The sequence below is a fragment of the Sinocyclocheilus grahami genome, unplaced genomic scaffold (assembly GCF_001515645.1).
Source record: "Sinocyclocheilus grahami isolate Dianchi unplaced genomic scaffold, SAMN03320097.WGS_v1.1 scaffold540.1, whole genome shotgun sequence".
NCBI lineage: Eukaryota > Metazoa > Chordata > Actinopteri > Cypriniformes > Cyprinidae > Sinocyclocheilus > Sinocyclocheilus grahami.
The window spans coordinates 706,742-726,854 of record NW_015505719.1 but is presented as its reverse complement, the minus strand read 5'-3'; the positions used below and the strand labels follow the sequence as shown (position 1 = coordinate 726,854).

At 36.8% G+C, this 20,113-nt stretch overlaps 1 protein-coding gene and 1 pseudogene across 3 annotated transcripts; both read right to left on the bottom strand.

Annotated features, from left to right (window-relative positions):
- LOC107555608 (uncharacterized protein C1orf112 homolog) overlaps positions 1-16,571 on the bottom strand; it is a 32,323-nt pseudogene extending 15,752 nt beyond the window's left edge.
- On the bottom strand, positions 7,179-19,987 carry LOC107555634 (14 kDa phosphohistidine phosphatase). 3 transcript variants are annotated; one of them, XR_001605186.1, is made up of 4 exons: positions 19,768-19,987; positions 18,721-18,845; positions 18,164-18,344; positions 7,179-7,190 (listed from the first exon to the last, which is right to left on the bottom strand). XR_001605186.1 is itself a non-coding variant. In XM_016238496.1 (3 exons), the coding sequence occupies exons 1-3, from the start codon at positions 19,382-19,384 to the stop codon at positions 18,264-18,266; spliced, it is 348 nt and encodes a 115-aa protein (XP_016093982.1). In that variant the 5' UTR covers positions 19,385-19,462; the 3' UTR covers positions 17,509-18,263. The 3 variants fall into 3 exon arrangements, 2 of the variants coding, with proteins under 2 accessions (XP_016093982.1, XP_016093981.1); XM_016238496.1 differs by lacking the exons at positions 7,179-7,190; positions 19,768-19,987 and adding an exon at positions 19,243-19,462 and having other exon boundaries at positions 17,509-18,344; XM_016238495.1 differs by lacking the exon at positions 7,179-7,190 and having other exon boundaries at positions 17,510-18,344.
- Positions 19,988-20,113: the final 126 nt, after the last annotated feature.

Here is a 20,113-nt window from a genome sequence, read left to right as displayed (position 1 = left end):
TTTGTAAAGTTGCAAAGACTAAAGTCTCAAATCCAAAGAGATATTCTTTATAAAAGTTAAGAGTCAACCACGCCTACCTAAAACGGCTCGTTCTAACACGTCACTATCTGGGAAGATTTGCATAACGCCGCCCAAATGTTCACCCAAAGAAAGAAGGTGCAACTTTTATTCTCGCTGTAGTATTGTTGTTGCCGCCGCCGCCATGTCGTGAAGGCACTGCGTTTCATTGTGAAAGCGAAACTACATTGTTTGGCCTTCCAAAAGAGGACGATATCCGCTTCGTCATGCCTGGAGCTGATGATCCGAACTTCCCATCACTAGTTGCTTCTGCCCTGTTTCTCAGCTATACGTTATCACTGACCAGATATGCAAATTTCGTATACCTGGGCTTTAGACGCTCATTGGCTTATCTACACCTGTCAGCTGAGAAATGTCTCCGTGATGCCTCGAGTCGTGAAAGCCCGAGAGGGAACGTCTCCGGTTACTATCGTAACCTCGGTTCCCTGAGAGCGGGAATGAGACATCATGGCGGTCGCCATGTTCGCTGCTCGACCAGCTAAGCGGCGTTCAGTATCAGATTCTGACATAATTGTCGCGTGCACCGCATATTATACTGCCTCTCTAGCATGTCAGTATTTGCATGCGATTTGCATACTTCGCGACAATTGGCCAGTCATTTGGACAGGCGTGAGCCAATAGGACTTCAGGAAAGGTTGGAAGGGAAGAAATGTCTCCGTGATGTCTCGTTCCCGCTCTCAGGGAACCGAGGTTACGATAGTAACCGGAGACGTTCTCGCTGATGATGCAGTAACTACCGCGGGGGAGAAAAAAAATCTTCGGTCGGTCTGTCCAGTGATTGTAAACAGTCACAGTAATGTGACCAAAAATATTTAAGACCCATTGAATCTGAATTTAAGACATTAAGACTTTTTAAGGCCTTTTATTAGCAAAATGCTATTTAAGACTTTTTAAGGACCGACACCCTGAAAGTACCTGGGAGTTTCCTCTGAAAACTGGCTGCCATCACTCCACAGCCACAGGACCTCCTCTGGCTGGGAGGAGAGTTTACCCAGTACATTCACCAGTAGCAGACGAAGCTCTGTACTGCACTCTAAAATGCACAAGCAACAAGAAAAACTAATTGGCAATTAAAAAAAAAAAAGAAATCTAAAATTAAAATTTTGTTCCCAAAATTTTTTAGCTACCTTGTTTGAACTGTGGTCAAGTTTTATTAATTTGTTCTTTCATTTTAATTTCGTTATATCTTGGCCATGATTTACCTAAAACAAGGAAACAAATTAAAATGTTGTGGGAATAACTTTTTGTTTTTATCCCCACCCATGAACTGCCCTGTAACAATGAAAGGGCACGAGCACTAATTCAGTTTAAGTGACCTGGAAATGCACAGGATATACACTCAGCAATGTGTCATGGACAGTCAGTATCTCTACATTTTTATGCAACTATGTCCTTGGCGTGAAAGAAATTCATCAACAATTCTTTTCACCCTCCTGAGATTTTGCAGACAGTGACCCACCACTCACATTACAATCAGAACAAAACCTTAAATGACCAAGTTAAGTGATCTATGAACTTACAATGTACAAGCCAAAGGAGGAAATGTTAAAGGAATGTTCCAGGGTTCAAGAGGACCCTGGAAGTTGTTATAATAGTTTGCAAGAAGAAGTTCACGGTGATTTGGGTCCAGGACAGATTCTGCAAAGGGTCGGAAGGAGAGCAGCTGTGTCAGCATGGCATCCATGGGAACCAGAACCGCCACTCTCAACTCCTCACTGAGGGCAGAGGGCACAGACGGGGCACACACAGAGGGAGGGAACTTGCTGAGGAGGGAAAAACCACAAGCTTAATTAGACAATAGACAAAACCAATACTTTGACATGATTTTAAAATCATGTTGCTTGAAATCCCCATGTTATGAATGTTGACCTTGCAATATATCTTTCATTTACCAGTGGATTTGGAGATACAACCGGAGAAATCGACAGCACGACTTGGCAAGACATGTTTTAAATTCCTATCACATGACAAAAAACAGAACATTATAAATATTTCAGACTTTTACAATCATTTTAACATGTTCTGATGTTTTTTAACTTTCACTTTCCCCTCAGTTACCTTTGTGTAGTGGACTAATGTGTTGGCAAAAAACCTACACATCTTTGTTGATTTTTGGAAAAGCTTGTATTCTGGACAGTGCACAACTTCCTATGAGAAACAAAAGGAGGAAGTCAGATATGAGCTGACCTTTTATATAAAAACACTTTCTTATTTTAACTTATCCAACAAAAAGTCCATGATAAATGATTTTAGGTCACCATTATTGCAATAAAAAATACTGGGGCAACCAATAAAAAACAATTACCATCTCTGTGTTAATTTTTATTTTTTATTTTTTATAAAGTATCCTGTTCAGTTAAAAAGTTTAACTGATGATGATTCTACCTGTAGGCCTGCCTGTTGGATCTGTTGGGCCAGCTCAAGACAGTTTTGGACAGATGTATATAGGTCTTCACACAACGAGAAGGCTATGTCAGTGTGGCGAAGCCGATCTTCTACAAGAGACTGGTATTTCACACCCTGTCTGAAATCAAACACAAACTGTCAGTAGTACATACATTTTTCAGAGATTTTAGATTAAACAATTAAGTATTATGTGCAATTTATAATGTCTGATTGTTTCTAAGGCTAAAGTTTGGGACAAGAAGATTTTGTTGGCTGTGTAAAATTTTCTAGTTTAAAAAAAACCCTGGACTCTTGTTATTGGCATTTAAATCATGCAGCAAAAGTGAGACTTTCCTTTTTACTTCAGCACATACAATACCTCTTTATATGCAACATGGCCATAAAATATATGTTTCAATTAAAAGCAGATTTAAGATTTCATGATGCACATTATACTCACTTTATGATACATTTCCATGTGTTAGCATGTAGCAAAATGTCCAATCTGGATATGACTGACTATATGTCCAGCAGACTGTGAATCACTGCAAGCCAAACAAAATTTAAAATATCTTGAAAAGTGCATCCATCTCTTCACTTGAGATTGCTCACACAGATACCACAAACCTCTGACAATATCCGACACTTCAGAAGCAGTGTCCTCCAAGTTAATTTTGACCAACAGTTCCATCAAGCCCTTATGCAAGGAATAGGCCTCTTTAAACAGGCCCTGAAGCAGATCGCCCACCAATGACAGCCTTCCACTGTACATGACCTCACTGTCCTATAAACACATCAACATCAAACTGAAATTTACAGAAAATAAAATTCTGTAGGTTATGAGCAAAATTCATAACCACTATTGCAGTTCAAAAACACACTAAAGCAGTAGTGTTGGGCGATATGCTCCATAGTCATCCCATCCTATAGTCAGCCTGTGAGATCGCTGATGCACAATATCATTGTGCTAATTTGTTTAATTTATTTTAGCTTAATTTACTTCCAAATGCCTTGTCCAAATACCCACACTTTCGGTCTTTGCACTTGACCACTTATATGATGTATTTCCTGTATTTGGCCCAAGTGTTCCAAGCGATGATGAAGACCACAAGTGTGTGTGAAACTTTTCATTACCTGATCAGACACACTTATAGTGTTGTAAACATGTGTTGTAAAAAAAAAAAAGTGTTTACATAGCCTTATTTTTTTTATTTTAAATACCTTGGATTTTAAATGTCTGTTCAGTAGTCCCTATAACATGATGCCCAGGTTAAAAAAAAAAAGTACACTTCCATAATGTACTTAAAGTGCTCTATTTTTCACGCACTAATTTTGTACTTGATGTACTAAAAATTATTCTTTAGTACTTCTTAAAGGGGTCATATGATGCGATTTCAATTTTTCCTTTCTCTTTGGAGTGTTACAAGCTCTTGGTGCATAAAGATTTGTAAAGTTGCAAAGACTAAAGTCTCAAATCCAAAGAGATATTCTTTATAAAAGTTAAGACTTGTCCACGCCCTCCTAAAACAGCTCGTTTAAACACGCCCCCACATGTCTACGTCACTGTGTGGGAAGATTTGCATAACACCGCCTAAATGTTCACGCAAAGAAAGAAGGCATAACTTTTATTCTCGCTGTTACCACTGCCGCCATGTTGTTGAGATGCTGTGTGTTTCGTTGTGAAAGCGAAACTACTTTGTTTGGCCTTCCAATAGAGGACAATATCCGCTTCGTCATGCCTGGAGCTGATCCGTGCTGGTCGCTGAGGAAATACATCAACTTCGCGCTGTGGATCGCCGGATCGGCTTTCATCGTGGACAAAGCGGAGTCCAGGCCGGGGTCGTCACATGTGGTTGCCGCAAGTCCGCCGGCCACGCCGTTCTCAAGCCCCCGGCCGTGCCACACTCAAGCCCGCTGGCCTCTGCTCACTCTAGCCCGCAGTGTGTGACGCATTTTATGGAGGACTGTTTCCTGAACCTGCAGTTCTGCATAGCCTACAATGTGTCTGTGCCCAAAGGCTGTTCTATAAAGTGGGGCAATTCCAACTTTGCAAGGACAGTCTGGCGTTTCTGACTCATAGCCTGTAAGTACATTTTTTATATTTAAAGAATTTGCCACTGATGATTCAATCTCGAGTTTTAAGCAGTGTAGAGTAGCGCTTGTTGTTTGTTGTTTCTCCGATCACAAATGCAGACATGGTTTTATGTTTACGCGGCGCGATACGCAACGCAACGCATAAAAACACAGTATAAGTCATTATAATCAGTAATTATGTCCCCACTGGATGCAACAAATGCCTTGTTTGTAATGGGTTTTATTGGTTTTGTCTCATCATGCTGGGAGATGGCATCACAGTATGTTAAGGGGCGTAATATTTCCATCACACGCTTGAGGTATTCAGTCAATCACAACGCACTGGATAGCTGGCCTATCAGCATACACCTCGCTTTTCAGATCGATGAGCTTTGTAAAAAATCTACGCGTTTCAGAAAGGCGGGGCATAGAGGAGCAACAATAATGTACATTGTGGAAAATAATGTGTTTTTTAACCTTAAACTGCATAAACACATTGCATTCCACCAAATACATAACAATGTTCTTTTTAGCAACGTCATATGACCCCTTTAATGTTAACAACATCAGCATTGGTGACTATGAGTATAGTGTGCATTAGCGTGTAGATTTCAATTTCTGTACAGTCTAATCTAATTGTCATACTCTTCGAATTTCATATTAAGATATTATTTTAACCCAAAAAGCAAAATTACGCTCCCTTCGAACTGGTTTTCTTTCAAATACAAATCTTTGTAATCCCAGGCTATAATCAGAAGCACATTTATAACTGGAATATAATTTAATTCACATGCATTTCATAAACACATAATCCTTTATGGATTACAATCTGCCATCAAAATGATACATTTAATTCTGGCTGCTGTGAGAAAAGGCTATAAACGATCCGCCACCTGCAAGATTTTTAGGTTATTTAACTTTTAAGTTATTTGTTATTTTATATTAGGCATATAGCATGGTGTATTTTTAGTCGTATAAAAGTTCTATGTTGTATTTTGTTGTTGCTTGAATGGAATTAAAACAATTGACGCAGAATTGCTGCTAATTTAAAAGTGTAAGTAAAATGCACAAGGCACTTAAAATAAGGCAAAGTTATTTAAAAGTGAAGGAAAGCAAGGAAAAGAGGGAAAACTCTAACTAAAAACAAACAACTGCTTGATGCCGAATTGCCGCTAATTTAAAAATGAAAGTAAAATGCACACGGTGAGGAAAATTTCCTCACTGTCACAACCCTATTGGATATAACGCACTGTAAAAACACGTAAAAAGAAATATGATGGGACAAATAAGCCCTAATATTAATTAGATAATAATTTGGGATGTTCATTTCGTTTATTTTTCCCTAACCGACAACCGATGTTTATTAACCGATTATTAACCAAGAAGATTATTTTAAATTAAAAATGAATTAAATTAGAAAGGATAAGTGTCTGTGACCCGTTAAAAATACTAATATTTGTTTCCCGGGGATTCATTTTACATGATTAAGATATTATTTTAACCCAAAAAGCAAAATTACGCTCCCTTCGAACTGGTTTTCTTTCAAATACAAATCTTTGTAATCCCAGGCTATAATCAGAAGCACATTTATAACTGGAATATAATTTAATTCACATGCATTTCATAAACACATAATCCTTTATGGATTACAATCTGCCATCAAAATGATACATTTAATTCTGGCTGCTGTGAGAAAAGGCTATAAACGATCCGCCACCTGCAAGATTTTTAGGTTATTTAACTTTTAAGTTATTTGTTATTTTATATTAGGCATATAGCATGGTGTATTTTTAGTCGTATAAAAGTTCTATGTTGTATTTTGTTGTTGCTTGAATGGAATTAAAACAATTGACGCAGAATTGCTGCTAATTTAAAAGTGTAAGTAAAATGCACAAGGCACTTAAAATAAGGCAAAGTTATTTAAAAGTGAAGGAAAGCAAGGAAAAGAGGGAAAACTCTAACTAAAAACAAACAACTGCTTGATGCCGAATTGCCGCTAATTTAAAAATGAAAGTAAAATGCACACGGTGAGGAAAATTTCCTCACTGTCACAACCCTATTGGATATAACGCACTGTAAAAACACGTAAAAAGAAATATGATGGGACAAATAAGCCCTAATATTAATTAGATAATAATTTGGGATGTTCATTTCGTTTATTTTTCCCTAACCGACAACCGATGTTTATTAACCGATTATTAACCAAGAAGATTATTTTAAATTAAAAATGAATTAAATTAGAAAGGATAAGTGTCTGTGACCCGTTAAAAATACTAATATTTGTTTCCCGGGGATTCATTTTACATGCGCAAAAAGCAGCAAACAACAGAACATGAAGATTCACATGGTCATCATATCACACCACACACCTGCAGCGCTTCTGCGAGTGGAGAAAAACATTAAAAAAAAGCTAGGTACAGCCATTACTGGAGAAACCGCTAGTTTTATCACTCTAAAAGCACCTCCTGCTGGCAGAGAATTAGTTTTCATTTCATTCATTACATATAATGTAAGCGCAACTTGTGTAGATTTAAAAAGGCATGACTGCTTCATTTTGGTGTGTATTTGTATACTTTAACCATCTAATCAATCTCAGCATGCTTTAATTTGGTGTCGCTAGACGTTTGCATCACTAAGGTTAAATTAGCCTAAATCTTTCTTTGGCCTGCGCTCTGGAAGTGATCTGTTAAAATCTAATAAACTCTAATTACTCAAACTAAAACTAAACTATATAAAAACTAAATAGAAATGTTCACAAAATAAAAACTAAACTAAAACTAACAAAATTATTAATGAAACTAATAAAAACTATAAATTTTATTGCAAATTTGAAAATGATATTAAAATAAAACCAATTTAAAAATGCTAAACTATAATAACCTTGGTCTCCAGCAACATTTCCAGTTTTTGTTATTGTTCGATTTTTTTGTTTTCTGCAGCGACTCGGAGCACTTTTCATACCCTTTTTTCTGGCTGAAGCACATTTGTTTCAATCTATAAGAATAATCAGCCTACACTACCAGTCAAAAGTTTTTGAACAGTAAGATTTTTAATGTTGTTGTATTTTTATTTTTAAGAATTCTCTTCTGCTCAACAAGGCTGCATTTATTTGATCCAAAGTACAGCAAAAACAGTAACAGTTTGAAATTTTACCATTTAAATAGATTCTAAAATTTAATTTATTCCTGTGATCATACATAGCTAAATTTTCAGCATCATTACTCCAGTCTTCAGTGTCACATGATCCTTCAGAAATCATTCAAGAGTGAAAAATGTAAGGGGGTCTTCCGTACTTCCGTACCCACTGTGTATGTATGTATGTATGTATGTATGTATATATACACACACACACACACACACACACAAATAAAACTAATAAATAGGCCTATACGAGAAATATATTTTTACTTAAATAATAAATTAAGAAAATTAAAGAAACTGTGGAACAAGTAGACTAGTATGCAGAGTTTCGATTCATTTTTGTGCTGCACGAAAGGAAACCAGACGGCAGAAAGCCGGATCGTATTTTTCTTTAGGCTTATTTTACAAAAGCACAAAGATTTGTTTTTATTGTGAATGTGCACAAATAAAGGCAAACCTTTTACAATTCCGATTATCTTTATGACTAAAAAGAGTAGTTTCTTCCACTGTTAGAAGGAAAAAATTCAAGTGATTGCCGGCGCCGCATGCACGCACACAGTTAAACTTTGCTACCTTGACAATGCAGCCTGTTCATTATCATAATAAAATACAGTCAGTCAAACATATGGAAAAAAAAAACAAATCTGTGCCGTTAAGCGTTATCACTGTACCGCCGTGATGTTATGCAAAACATTTTGTTTTACGTGGATATTGGAACGTGAACGTGAGTGAAGTAGGCTACATAATAAATAATAATTTGCCATTCAAATACATCGCGAATACGGAAACATTTGGATTTGAGTGGAATGAGAGACCCAACGTCAGTTTCAGTTTCGTTTGAGCCTAAATTAATTCGTTTTGGCTTGTCGTTTATATTGCTATAGCTTCTTATTTTTAATTCTTGTTCTTTTCTAAATACTGTTAATTGAAATGATTTGTTGTGGAGTGAGGGGAACTAAAATAGCCTAGCTATGTTTACAGTGTTTATTATAATGTTTGTAAACATTTCACGTCGGCATTAGGCCTATTTCTGAATGAAATAATAAAATGCGACTTGTTTTTTTTTTCCCTATAAAAACAAAAAAAAATGTATATGCATAGCGTATTTTAACCATGCAGCAAACCTTTTTAAATATTTTGATAAATTACTGGAAAAAAAAACTATTACTAATTAGTACCTATTAAGCTCAGGCACCCAATTAAGCACACTTCCATTTTTGAGATCAGATTATAAAAAGAAAAAATGTATTATCCTACCTGATGTCTTAACCAATTGATGTGTTTGTTACTATATACCTCCTGTAATTTCAAGTCAATTAGATCAGTGCACACTGAGATATGGGTCTCCGTATGTTCACACTGTCTGGCGGCCATTTTGAAAGCTGTCTGAAAACTTTCACCAAAAGAGGAGCCCCTTAAATGTGCTTTTTTTTTTTTAGATGTTTAAGCCTTTATTTTGGGTTAATTTCACTACTTATTGTAAAATTAAGAGATTAATGTTTAGACTTTTGCATATTATAACCTAGAACTTGGATGTGGGAAATAATTACATTAGATCCAAAAGATAGTTTTAGCAGTATAGCGCAGATGTTACAGAACACAGTTAGCTGACTAGCTGTATAAGATTGCGTGCTATGCTAATATATTACTTCACAGGCATTACTGGCTTGTACTTTTACATCCATAATATTATAAATTGACAGTTTATTGCTGGTGTGTGGTTTTACAGTGCTGTAATTTTTAAAAATTTCATATTTTAAGGTGAGCTTAAAGGTTGCACTACTATGAAAATCACACAGCTTCAGTGTGACATCAATAAGAAAAAGTATAATTTCATAGATATTGTTAATAATAGTTGTTCATATTAAAATATGTATGAACTTAATACATGACCTAGACTATTTATTTAGCAAAATCTTGTAATTTTAATAAATTACATGAAATTTATTACAAATTGTTGCTGCTCCAATTAAGCTCAGTGTGCTCTCTTTAAGCTCTTCCACGTTGAACGCCTATGTAAATACTTCATAAACATACTTTAAATATTAACTGATGGTTGTCACTTTAAGTTAAGTTAATCGATTTTCTATAGATAATTTCACTACTTATTGTAAAATTAAGAGATTAATGTTTAGACTTTTGCATATTATAACCTAGAACTTGGATGTGGGAAATAATTACATTAGATCCAAAAGATAGTTTTAGCAGTATAGCGCAGATGTTACAGAACACAGTTAGCTGACTAGCTGTATAAGATTGCGTGCTATGCTAATATATTACTTCACAGGCATTACTGGCTTGTACTTTTACATCCATAATATTATAAATTGACAGTTTATTGCTGGTGTGTGGTTTTACAGTGCTGTAATTTTTAAAAATTTCATATTTTAAGGTGAGCTTAAAGGTTGCACTACTATGAAAATCACACAGCTTCAGTGTGACATCAATAAGAAAAAGTATAATTTCATAGATATTGTTAATAATAGTTGTTCATATTAAAATATGTATGAACTTAATACATGACCTAGACTATTTATTTAGCAAAATCTTGTAATTTTAATAAATTACATGAAATTTATTACAAATTGTTGCTGCTCCAATTAAGCTCAGTGTGCTCTCTTTAAGCTCTTCCACGTTGAACGCCTATGTAAATACTTCATAAACATACTTTAAATATTAACTGATTAGCAAAATCTTGTAATTTTAATAAATTACATGAAATTTATTACAAATTGTTGCTGCTCCAATTAAGCTCAGTGTGCTCTCTTTAAGCTCTTCCACGTTGAACGCCAATGTAAATACTTCATAAACATACTTTAAATATTAACTGATGGTTGTCACTTTAAGTTAAGTTAATCGATTTTCTATAGATTCTGTCCACTCAAATCTACAGACTGGCTCTGGCCTTTGGCAACTAGCATCAACTTCTTCCGACTGTAAATCTGTGGAAAATCGGGGCAAAAATTATGTAGTGTATTCCAGCCTTAAGAGACTATAGATAAATTGACATCCATTTAAAAAGAGGTTTCATAATGAGGCTAGTTTCTGTGTTCATCCCCATGAATTAAATGTTTTATTGGTGTGTGTTTTATTTGATTTTTGAATGGGTTACTTAGCTGAACATGGACTAGTATAGATGTTGCAATGTGCTTAAATGACACTTCATTATGAATATATAACTGATCGACTTGAATGTCTTGTAGCTTGATTTTAGTGTTGTTGTTTTTTGTGATTGACTTTGTACCTTCAAAAAAATATTTTTACAATTATTTAAAAAAAATGTTCCTTAAAATAAACAATTTTTAATAAAACATTATGTGAGCTTAATGGGAACAGGGGTGTGCTTAAAGGGTACAAACATGTACCCATTAAGCACAGCCAGACTTTTTGAATTTAATGTATAATCTTAATTGAAATGCTTGTCATTAAAAATAAAAATTAAATATTGTGTGAGAGATTAATATTTTATTTTAACATAACGTTTTATACTGAAACCAATATCTTGTGCACTAAAAATGTCTCAATGTAGATTTTGGTGAGCTTAATAGGTACGTTTACCCTAACTGATTGTATTAATCGGTCAATTTTTACGGTCGGTTAACGGTAAAAATGAACATCCCTAATAATAATATTTGTAATGATATCGTCAAAGGCATCAGCCACAGGCGATCTCTCTGACTATTGTCGATACTATCGTCTATCGGCACAACCTTATAAAGGTGTGCTCACAATTAATGGTTGATGGTGTAAAAATATGTCCAGTGCACTATATAAAAATTAACGTGGTACCTTGCAATGCTGGAAGGTGTCCTTTAGGATGCCGAGAATGCAAGAGAGCAGAGAGCGAATGGCATCAAATGAGACGGACTCTTCAAAGGAACAGACATGATGCACACAGCCAGAGAGAGACTCAAGGGTCTGTCTGGGCCATCATCTGGCAAAAACACAACCGCAGAAATCACTATGACCAGCAAATAAAGACATTTTTATTTCTATTTCAATGGAGCATATTCAAACCTTCAAGATATTTCGGAAAAACACATGCAGCTCTGTGTTCTGACTAGAGAGGCCTCCAATTTGCTTGCTGATTTCTTCCAAAAGACTGGCAAACACTTTTACCACCTGTGGATCGTACATAACACATATAAACAGGCTTCCTGTTAAATATTTCAGGCTATAGAATATTTTCAGAAGCTTCATTTTACCGAACCTGCTTGTGATTATTTTAAGAATATCTGTGGAGATATTAAAAAAAAAAAAAGAAAGAATCAACAAAGTAGGTAATAAAAATAAAACATTAATTGAGAAAAGCAAATGAAAGCTTCCACAATTTAAAAACAGGAGCCTGTTGAAGATAATTTAATTAAATGATCACATGGACTCTTATTTTGCACTTTTGCTTTAACTTAGATATGCCAGGTCTAAAACAATTTCTTATTAATGACAGGTCAGACTTGTGTGCTCTTCCCAGCTGTCAGTGTCATGATGCATGGCGTTTAAGTGTCAAGGCCAATCTTACTCACTTGGTTACATAAATTACACTAAACTAGTCCTAAACAATCAAATACATGTGTATGTACATTCATACATTGCCTTAAACTACAAGTGAAATGAATTTGTGAAGGAAGTCAGGAAAGGATATAACTAGTTTGGGCAGGACCGTTTTGAGCTCTTGTTGACAGGTCTCCTAGTTCCACTGAGAGACCTCATCCAAAAGGGTCACTTGAGACAATTCAAAACACACCTGCACTGACAACAAAGTTGCAACTTAACTCGATTTTATATATTTACGAAACAAATAACTCGTCGATAAATCGATGTCCAAAAACATGTTTTCGTAGTAAAAGGGAACAGTTTTTTTATTCATTCAATCTGAAGCTAACTCAACTAACTTTAGCTTCACACACATTTTTCAAAACTGTTATCTATTTAGAACTTACCGACTCACTCAGAGGGAAACAATAGCGATTAATAAACGCGTTATTGTGATAATTATGGACAATAATGAGATCCTGTATACGTTACATATTTTGATCTTGTTTGAGATCTCCACATTCTTCTGGGCGATTTCATTCGTCAGCACTGCATGGGGTTTCTTTAAGAAATCAAATCCTGTTGATTGACTGTCCTAAGCAATATGTGTTCCTATTTAACGCCACACAATATAAAAATTCTCATTACATTTGTATTCGTTTTACGAGTACGCCAATAACAGTACAGCGTTTACGAATCCCCCTATAAAAGTGAAATTGGTATCGCTCCCAAGTCAACTTCGCGCCGTTTTCTGAAGTCCACAGTCGACGCAGCCATCTACCAGTAAATTTGAGAGCACTTCATGCTTCCTTCTGCTGACAAGCTTTATGGAGATGCTGATTTAATTTTCCAGCAGGACTTGGCACCTGCCCACACTGCCAAATGTACCAAAAGCTGGTTCAATGACCATGGTGTTACTGTGCTTGATTGGCCTGCAAACTCGCCTGACCTGAACCCCATAGAGAATCTATGAGGTATTGTCAAGAGGAAGATCTTGACCCCCAGACCCAACAATGCAGATGACCTGTCGGCCGCTATCAAAGCAACCTGGGCTTCCATTACACCGGAGCAGTGCCACAGGCTGATTGCCTCCATGCCACGCCACATTGATGTAGTAATTCATGCAAAAGGAGGCCCAACCAACTATTGAGTGCATAGAAATGAACATACTTTTCAGAAGCCTGAAATTTGTTTAAAATATCCTTTTTTTATTGATCTTATGTAATTTCTAATTTTCTGAGACACTGAATTTTGGGTTTTCATTATCTGTAAGCCATAATCAACAATTTCAAGAAATAAAGTCTTGAAATATTTCACTGTGTAATATATGCGTCATATAATATATGGGTTTCACTTTCTGAAATTAGTGACAAAATATTGACCTTTTTCATGATATTCTAATTTTTTGAGATGTACCTGTAAATCTGCAAAGACAGGCCACTTATTATATGCAACAAACTTCAAAAGCACTTGAAAAACACTGCACAAATACATACAGCACCACTGTTTTCTTTGTGGAACCTAAAAGCCGCCAACTGAAACTGGAGTTTGTCATCTTGCACTCTGGGCAGAAAGTTGGACATAGAGCCAGTATAATTTGCATCAGTGAACCAACTGAAACAAAAGTGGTTTCATGAGAACCTTGATTTCCACACTTGTACGAGAACTCCATAGATGTTCTTACCCATTATTCTCAATAAATTAATACATGGGAGCAGAGTTCACATTAGAGCCTGTAGTGGCAACACAGTGGTCCACAAATATACGAAGGGGAACATGGTTGTACTGTTTCACAGATGCCAGAATATTTAAGACCTCGCCCAGGAAGAAAACATTTGAAGGCCTTTCAAACATTCAGTCATCTTGGAGGTGAAAAAATTAAAAATAAAAAAAAAATTTTAAGTGCAACTCCATACTGATGAAAGTATTACTAATATAAAAGGAGGAAATACAAACCAGTCATGATCTTCAGGGAGAAGACAAGAGTGTCTTCTGCAACCTTGGTGGACACATATGGGATCCAAGCTGGCTGCCGTTCATTACTGCTCCCACTGCTACGGTGGCCGAGAAGTGAAAGCAAATCACAATTCTGAAAACACCACAACAAATTACAAAGTCTAAAAAACAAAATAACAATTCAGAAAGCACAACAACAATTCAGAAAACATTATAACAAGTCAGAAAACACAATGACAAATTCGAAAACAATAGAAGTCAGAAAACAACGACAAATCAGACAAACCAGAAAAGATAGGTATAGTTTGAGACAGCGCCATTGGTTTGGGATTACTCACCGCTGACTGGACGAGACATCGGTCAATCAACGTATACAGGGAAGAACCAGCCGAAGAACAGCAGAGTCCTGGTAGATAGTTTGGATATGGTATTAAAGTAGCTCAGTTTAAATGTATTGTATGAATTGCCCTTACTCTGGGCAATTTTGCAACTTTCTGGCAAAAGTTGAAATGCCTACCTTTTCCGGTTTGTCTGATTTGTCGTTGTGTTTTCTGACTTGTTATAATGTTTTCTGAATTGTTGTTGTGCTTTGTGAATTGTTATTTTGTTTTTTAGACTTGCATTTGCGTTTGTAATTTGTTCTTTTGTTTTCAGAATTGTGATTTGCTTTGCACTTCTCGGCCACCGTGCATTGCGTCTCCTGTAACGAAATACTTAATGTCCAAAAGACGAATCGTAAAGTTGCACTAGTAATTGAATTAAAAGAAAACATTTGACCTGGGGTAGTGGCATTCAATACCAACTGTAGCTCCACTGGACCTTACAATTGAAGTGCTTTGTAATTCTGCTGGTCTATAGTCAAGGGTAAAGATAGACAAGCTCATTGTCAGTCACCTGCAAGAGAGAAGGAAATTAGAAGCTGCTGAATAGGCAGGACTTCGGCAATGAGCACATTCACAACTTTGTTAAAAAGCCAGAAGACACACCAAAAGCTGAAAGATCAGAACTCTGGCAGCTGCATCCGAATTCACTACACCGCAGCCCCCTAGAGATAGAAGAGAGGGCTCAAGCAGCTGGCCAGTACTAAAGAAGTCCTGCTTCACTTCCACATGCACCCCATTTTCTCAACACTGGACAGCTATACTGTCGGAAGGTTGAGGCTGCTGCAACTCCAAGTTAAAGGGGTCATATGATGCGATTTCAAGTTTTCCTTTCTCTTTGGAGTGTTACAAGCTGATTGTGCATAGATAAGATCCCTGAAGTTGCAAAGACTAAAGTCTCATAACTAAAGAGATATTCTTTATCAAAGTTAAGACTCTGCCACGCCCCCCTAAAACGGCTCATTCTAACACGCCCCCACATATCTACCTCACTATGTGGAAATATTTGCATAATGCCACCCAAATGTGCACACAAAGAAAGAAGGCGTGGTTTCAGTAACCGCAGTTAGTGTTGAAGCAGCCATGTCAGGGAGACGCTGTGTGTTTCTAGGCGAACGCAATAGCAGTTTATTTGGCCTTCCAGAAAGTAGATGCATTTAGGAATCTTTAAGATCACTTACAACAGAACAGCAATGCATTTTATGGACGACCGTTTCGTGAACCTAGGATGAGGTAATTCTGACTTTGCTATGACAATCTGGAGCTTCTCAATCAGCTACTGTTTTGTTATTAGTTTAAGTATTTGCTATTGACTGTTCAAATGTGGAGTTTTGCGCATCGTGTGCGTGCGCGAGAGAGAGAGGCTTCATCACCGTGTCTGTCACGCGACTGTCTTTACATTTCTTTTGAAAGATGAAGCTCGCGATTATGGTAAGGGGCGTTACATTTCAGACGAGTGCTTGCGGTGTTCGGCCAATCACAATGCACTGGGTCAGCTGGCCAATCAGAGCAGACTGCGCTTGTCGGAAGGAAGGACTTTGTAGAAAACGAAGCGTTTGAGAAAGGCGGGGCAGAGAGGACCTGCAATAATGTACAGCATTTGAAAAATAATGCGTTTTTTGAACATTAAAGCATGTCAACATATTCTGTTACACCAAATACACAAAATAATGATCTTTAAAAAAAAGCATCATATGACCCCTTTAAAATCCAGCTGTACTGGCTCTTCTGGGAACTTCCAGGTCAACTCCCTGACAGGGCCCAGCAATTCTTGTTTGGACTGAATACTTGAAGGTGCCAGATCTGTAGTAAGTGGGGCCAGCTGGGGCCTCGGAGATCAAAATTAATAAGGACCTTGGATTGGATCCCACTGCTCCCCAAGCAGAGAATCAACCCTTTGAGGTTCTTCCGTCAGCACCCGGGGATGAAACGCTCTGGGCGTTGGTCTGGCACTTTACACATGATCAACTGCAACAGCACTAAAAGCCCACGCACACACTGCCTAAGCCCCATTACCACAGCCATCATCTTACCACACAGCCACACTGCAGTAAGGTGTTGTAGCACTATTTTATAGTGTCATGAATACTATCCCCGCCCACCCCCAAACAAGCTTAATTGCTCTGTGGACCATCCTAATCACAGAATCAATGCCTCAGCTGCACTGAAGTTCACTCATTACACCCCGAAAACAAAGTGTAACAAATGTAAATTAAAAAACAAAGGAAACATTTTAGTGCTTCTGTTGCTTTTATTTTAAGATATACAGTTTTTGACCTAAGTTTTTGATAGTTATCTTGGGGATAGAGATATCATGAATATTTCTTACATTGTTAATGTCTGATGTGCTCTGGTCTCCACCACAAAAAGTTACTTTGAATGCACATATTCAACTTCCTCATAATCATATATTTATCTGTAATGAAGACTGATTGACTAACTTTAGATGAATGAAAATAATCCAGTGGTTCCTGTAAGTGAGTGCAGGAACAGGGGCTGCACATGCCTAAACTGATCAAATTACCAGAATACTGTCTGGAGATCATATAGTGGCTACCAACATTGTGTTTAACTATATGCCACACCTCTCTACTTCAAAGTGACACTTTCAGATTTTTCTTTTAACATCCTTGACGGTAAGTGCAAACACATGCGCCAGCCACATGTTAAGGGAAACAAAAGCCTATTAACAGAAGACTATGATGGCGATAACATCTACAGGAAATTCCAAATACAGCCCCATTATGTTCAAATAGACTCCAAACATGTCACAGGAAGATGGGAATTTCACAGGGAAAATAAATCGCAATTAGTCACAGCACTTTACATTGTTCAGCCTTAATACATAAGTTTTGTTCTAAATAAAAAAATAATACCTTGAATTTAAATGAATAAAGCTGTGGCATTGACACTGTAAAATTAAATCAAACCTTTTTTTCCTTTTTGAGAAGGCCTCTGCTAAAAAAAAACAAAACACTTTGCACTGGCACCTTTTAGGAAAACTTTAATTGAACAATGAATACACTATTTAGTGTAAAAATAGTCTTGCTGTGCAAGCTCTCTCGTTTAACCTCTTAATGGTAATAGACAATGAGGGTCATATTCAGGGTCTCAGGGTAGGCTAGAGGAAACTGGTAAAGGTTTCAACTTAAGAAACAGGATGGGAAAATCACTTATGTTCAAAACACATGCCATCTATAAAATAAGATCCATTAAGGGTTCTACTGAAAATCACACTATAACTATACAAATGTAAGACTTCACACAATAATGGGCCTTTACAATTTAATTGTAATGATTAAAACCGAGCGATTGAGTCAGTAAAATGTTTTCTCACCAAATATGAATCCAAACACTGAATGCTTGTATCTCAATGCCAAATTTCTCAATGAATTCCAGTAGCAAATTAGACATATGATGAATCATACAGACACTCTTTTATCTGTCCCTGATCTCTACACAGACACATTCCGTGATGGAGACAGGAGACTGGATATGTTTATCACTCTGCAAAACACATGCAGAGTTCCTGTGCAGGTTAGGCCTCGCTATCAAGGTCAGTGATCTAACCTCAACTTTGACACTGCTGACAGACCAGTGAGTGAACATTTATTTACTTTTATCCAAATGAAAATGAGGTACAGCTGAAGTGTTATCAAATTGTATACTTTCACAAAATGTTCATGCCCTTGAATTTAGAGTGATCAATTTAGACTTTTATTCCATAGTGATTTCATAGTCTTTGAAGACAGATTTGAGCTTTTCCACTGTGAGAGCATGGTCAGCCTTCCCATATCCCTAGAAAAAGAAAAGAAATGTGAGATAATCTCTTTAAAAGCAGGCTTTGACTCAAAACACCAAGAACATCTCTTAACAATTAACATTTGTATGAAAGATATGAAAGGCCCACCCTTGTTTTAATGCACTGCGGTTTCTTCACTTTACATATCCGGTCTATTTTAAGCATATTAAAGGGTCTCCTTATAATTATGAGATGTGATCTGATCTCGTATGACATTTATTTGAAATAAAGAAAGATAAATATCTGAATAGTAGGCCTACTTCTACCTTGTGTGCCTCTATGATACTATAGTTGTTGCAGGTGCCCACGTAACCCCTGCTGTAACTTCATGTCACAATATTAAGTGGTTGTTTTAATGGTTAAGGGTGTTACCGTAGACTCTCCAAACACCCGAAGTTTCTTTTCTGTGTTGTTGTGCTCAATCTTGCCACCACCAAGACAACTACACTCCAGTCCCAAAGCCTCCATAGCAGGATTCACTTTTTCAAATATGTGATCTAAATAAAAAAATTGAGTGATGTAATGAACCATTCCAGAAGTGATCATGTTTATTCTGAGATCTGCTGTAAGTTTCAATCTGGTGAGACTGACAACAGTTGAACACACCAACAAAACACATTCCTACAGCGGCTAGTACTATATCTTCTTCAAAACTTAGCATGTCAATCAAGCCTCAAAATTAATTCAATGATACCGGTCAATCATTTATACTGACGTTTTTTATATTGACACGTTACTAGATGTTTCCCTCAATGCCCATAAACAGTGATGAACAGAATGTTCAATGGATGTTACCAGTTGATTTATAAATACTGCTGAGCTCGGTGAGCTGGCTGAGGATACCGTTAACTCGCTGGCTTGCAGAAACAGACAGTCGCAAGCGTGCACACTTACTGTGGTACTCCGCAGTTTTAGTTCCCCTCACTATCACTTTTTGTTCCGTTCCACCTTTAACCTTTATGTTCACTAATATGTATTTAAACTTTCCTTCCGGATCAATGTCGACATCGGGCACTTTGCTCAGAGCGTCTGCCATCTTCGCTGTGGCAGCTGCAGGCAACACTCAGACGAACCTTATACAGTCATCACGCGCGCCAGTATGCTATATCAACAGACTCCAAACCGGAAATACGTAATACAAATAAGATGAAGATAAATGTAAATTAGAACGAATGAGTGAATTAATGGATTAATATTGGTAGAAACTTAAATAAAAAAAAAACGTTTTTGAAGAAAGGGGCAGAATCTATCAATGGAGTAAATTAATTAGTACAAAATATAAATTCAGACATTTTTTTTTTATTATTCAATGGATGTTACCAGTTGATTTATAAATACTGCTGAGCTCGGTGAGCTGGCTGAGGATACCGTTAACTCGCTGGCTTGCAGAAACAGACAGTCGCAAGCGTGCACACTTACTGTGGTACTCCGCAGTTTTAGTTCCCCTCACTATCACTTTTTGTTCCGTTCCACCTTTAACCTTTATGTTCACTAATATGTATTTAAACTTTCCTTCCGGATCAATGTCGACATCGGGCACTTTGCTCAGAGCGTCTGCCATCTTCGCTGTGGCAGCTGCAGGCAACACTCAGACGAACCTTATACAGTCATCACGCGCGCCAGTATGCTATATCAACAGACTCCAAACCGGAAATACGTAATACAAATAAGACGAAGATAAATGTAAATTAGAACTAATGAGTGAATTAATGGATTAATATTGGTAGAAACTTAAATAAAAAAAAAACGTTTTTGAAGAAAGGGG

Coding starts and splice junctions, on each gene's coding strand:
- LOC107555634 (XM_016238495.1), bottom strand. CDS start 19,909: ATGGCAGACGCTCTGAGCAAAGTGCCCGATGTCGACATTGATCCGGAA. Junction 18,846..19,767: donor TAAAACTGCGGAGTACCACA/GTAAGTGTGCAC, acceptor TTTTTTATTTAG/ATCACATATTTGAAAAAGTG. Junction 18,345..18,720: donor GGGTGTTTGGAGAGTCTACG/GTAACACCCTTA, acceptor TTCTTTTTCTAG/GGATATGGGAAGGCTGACCA.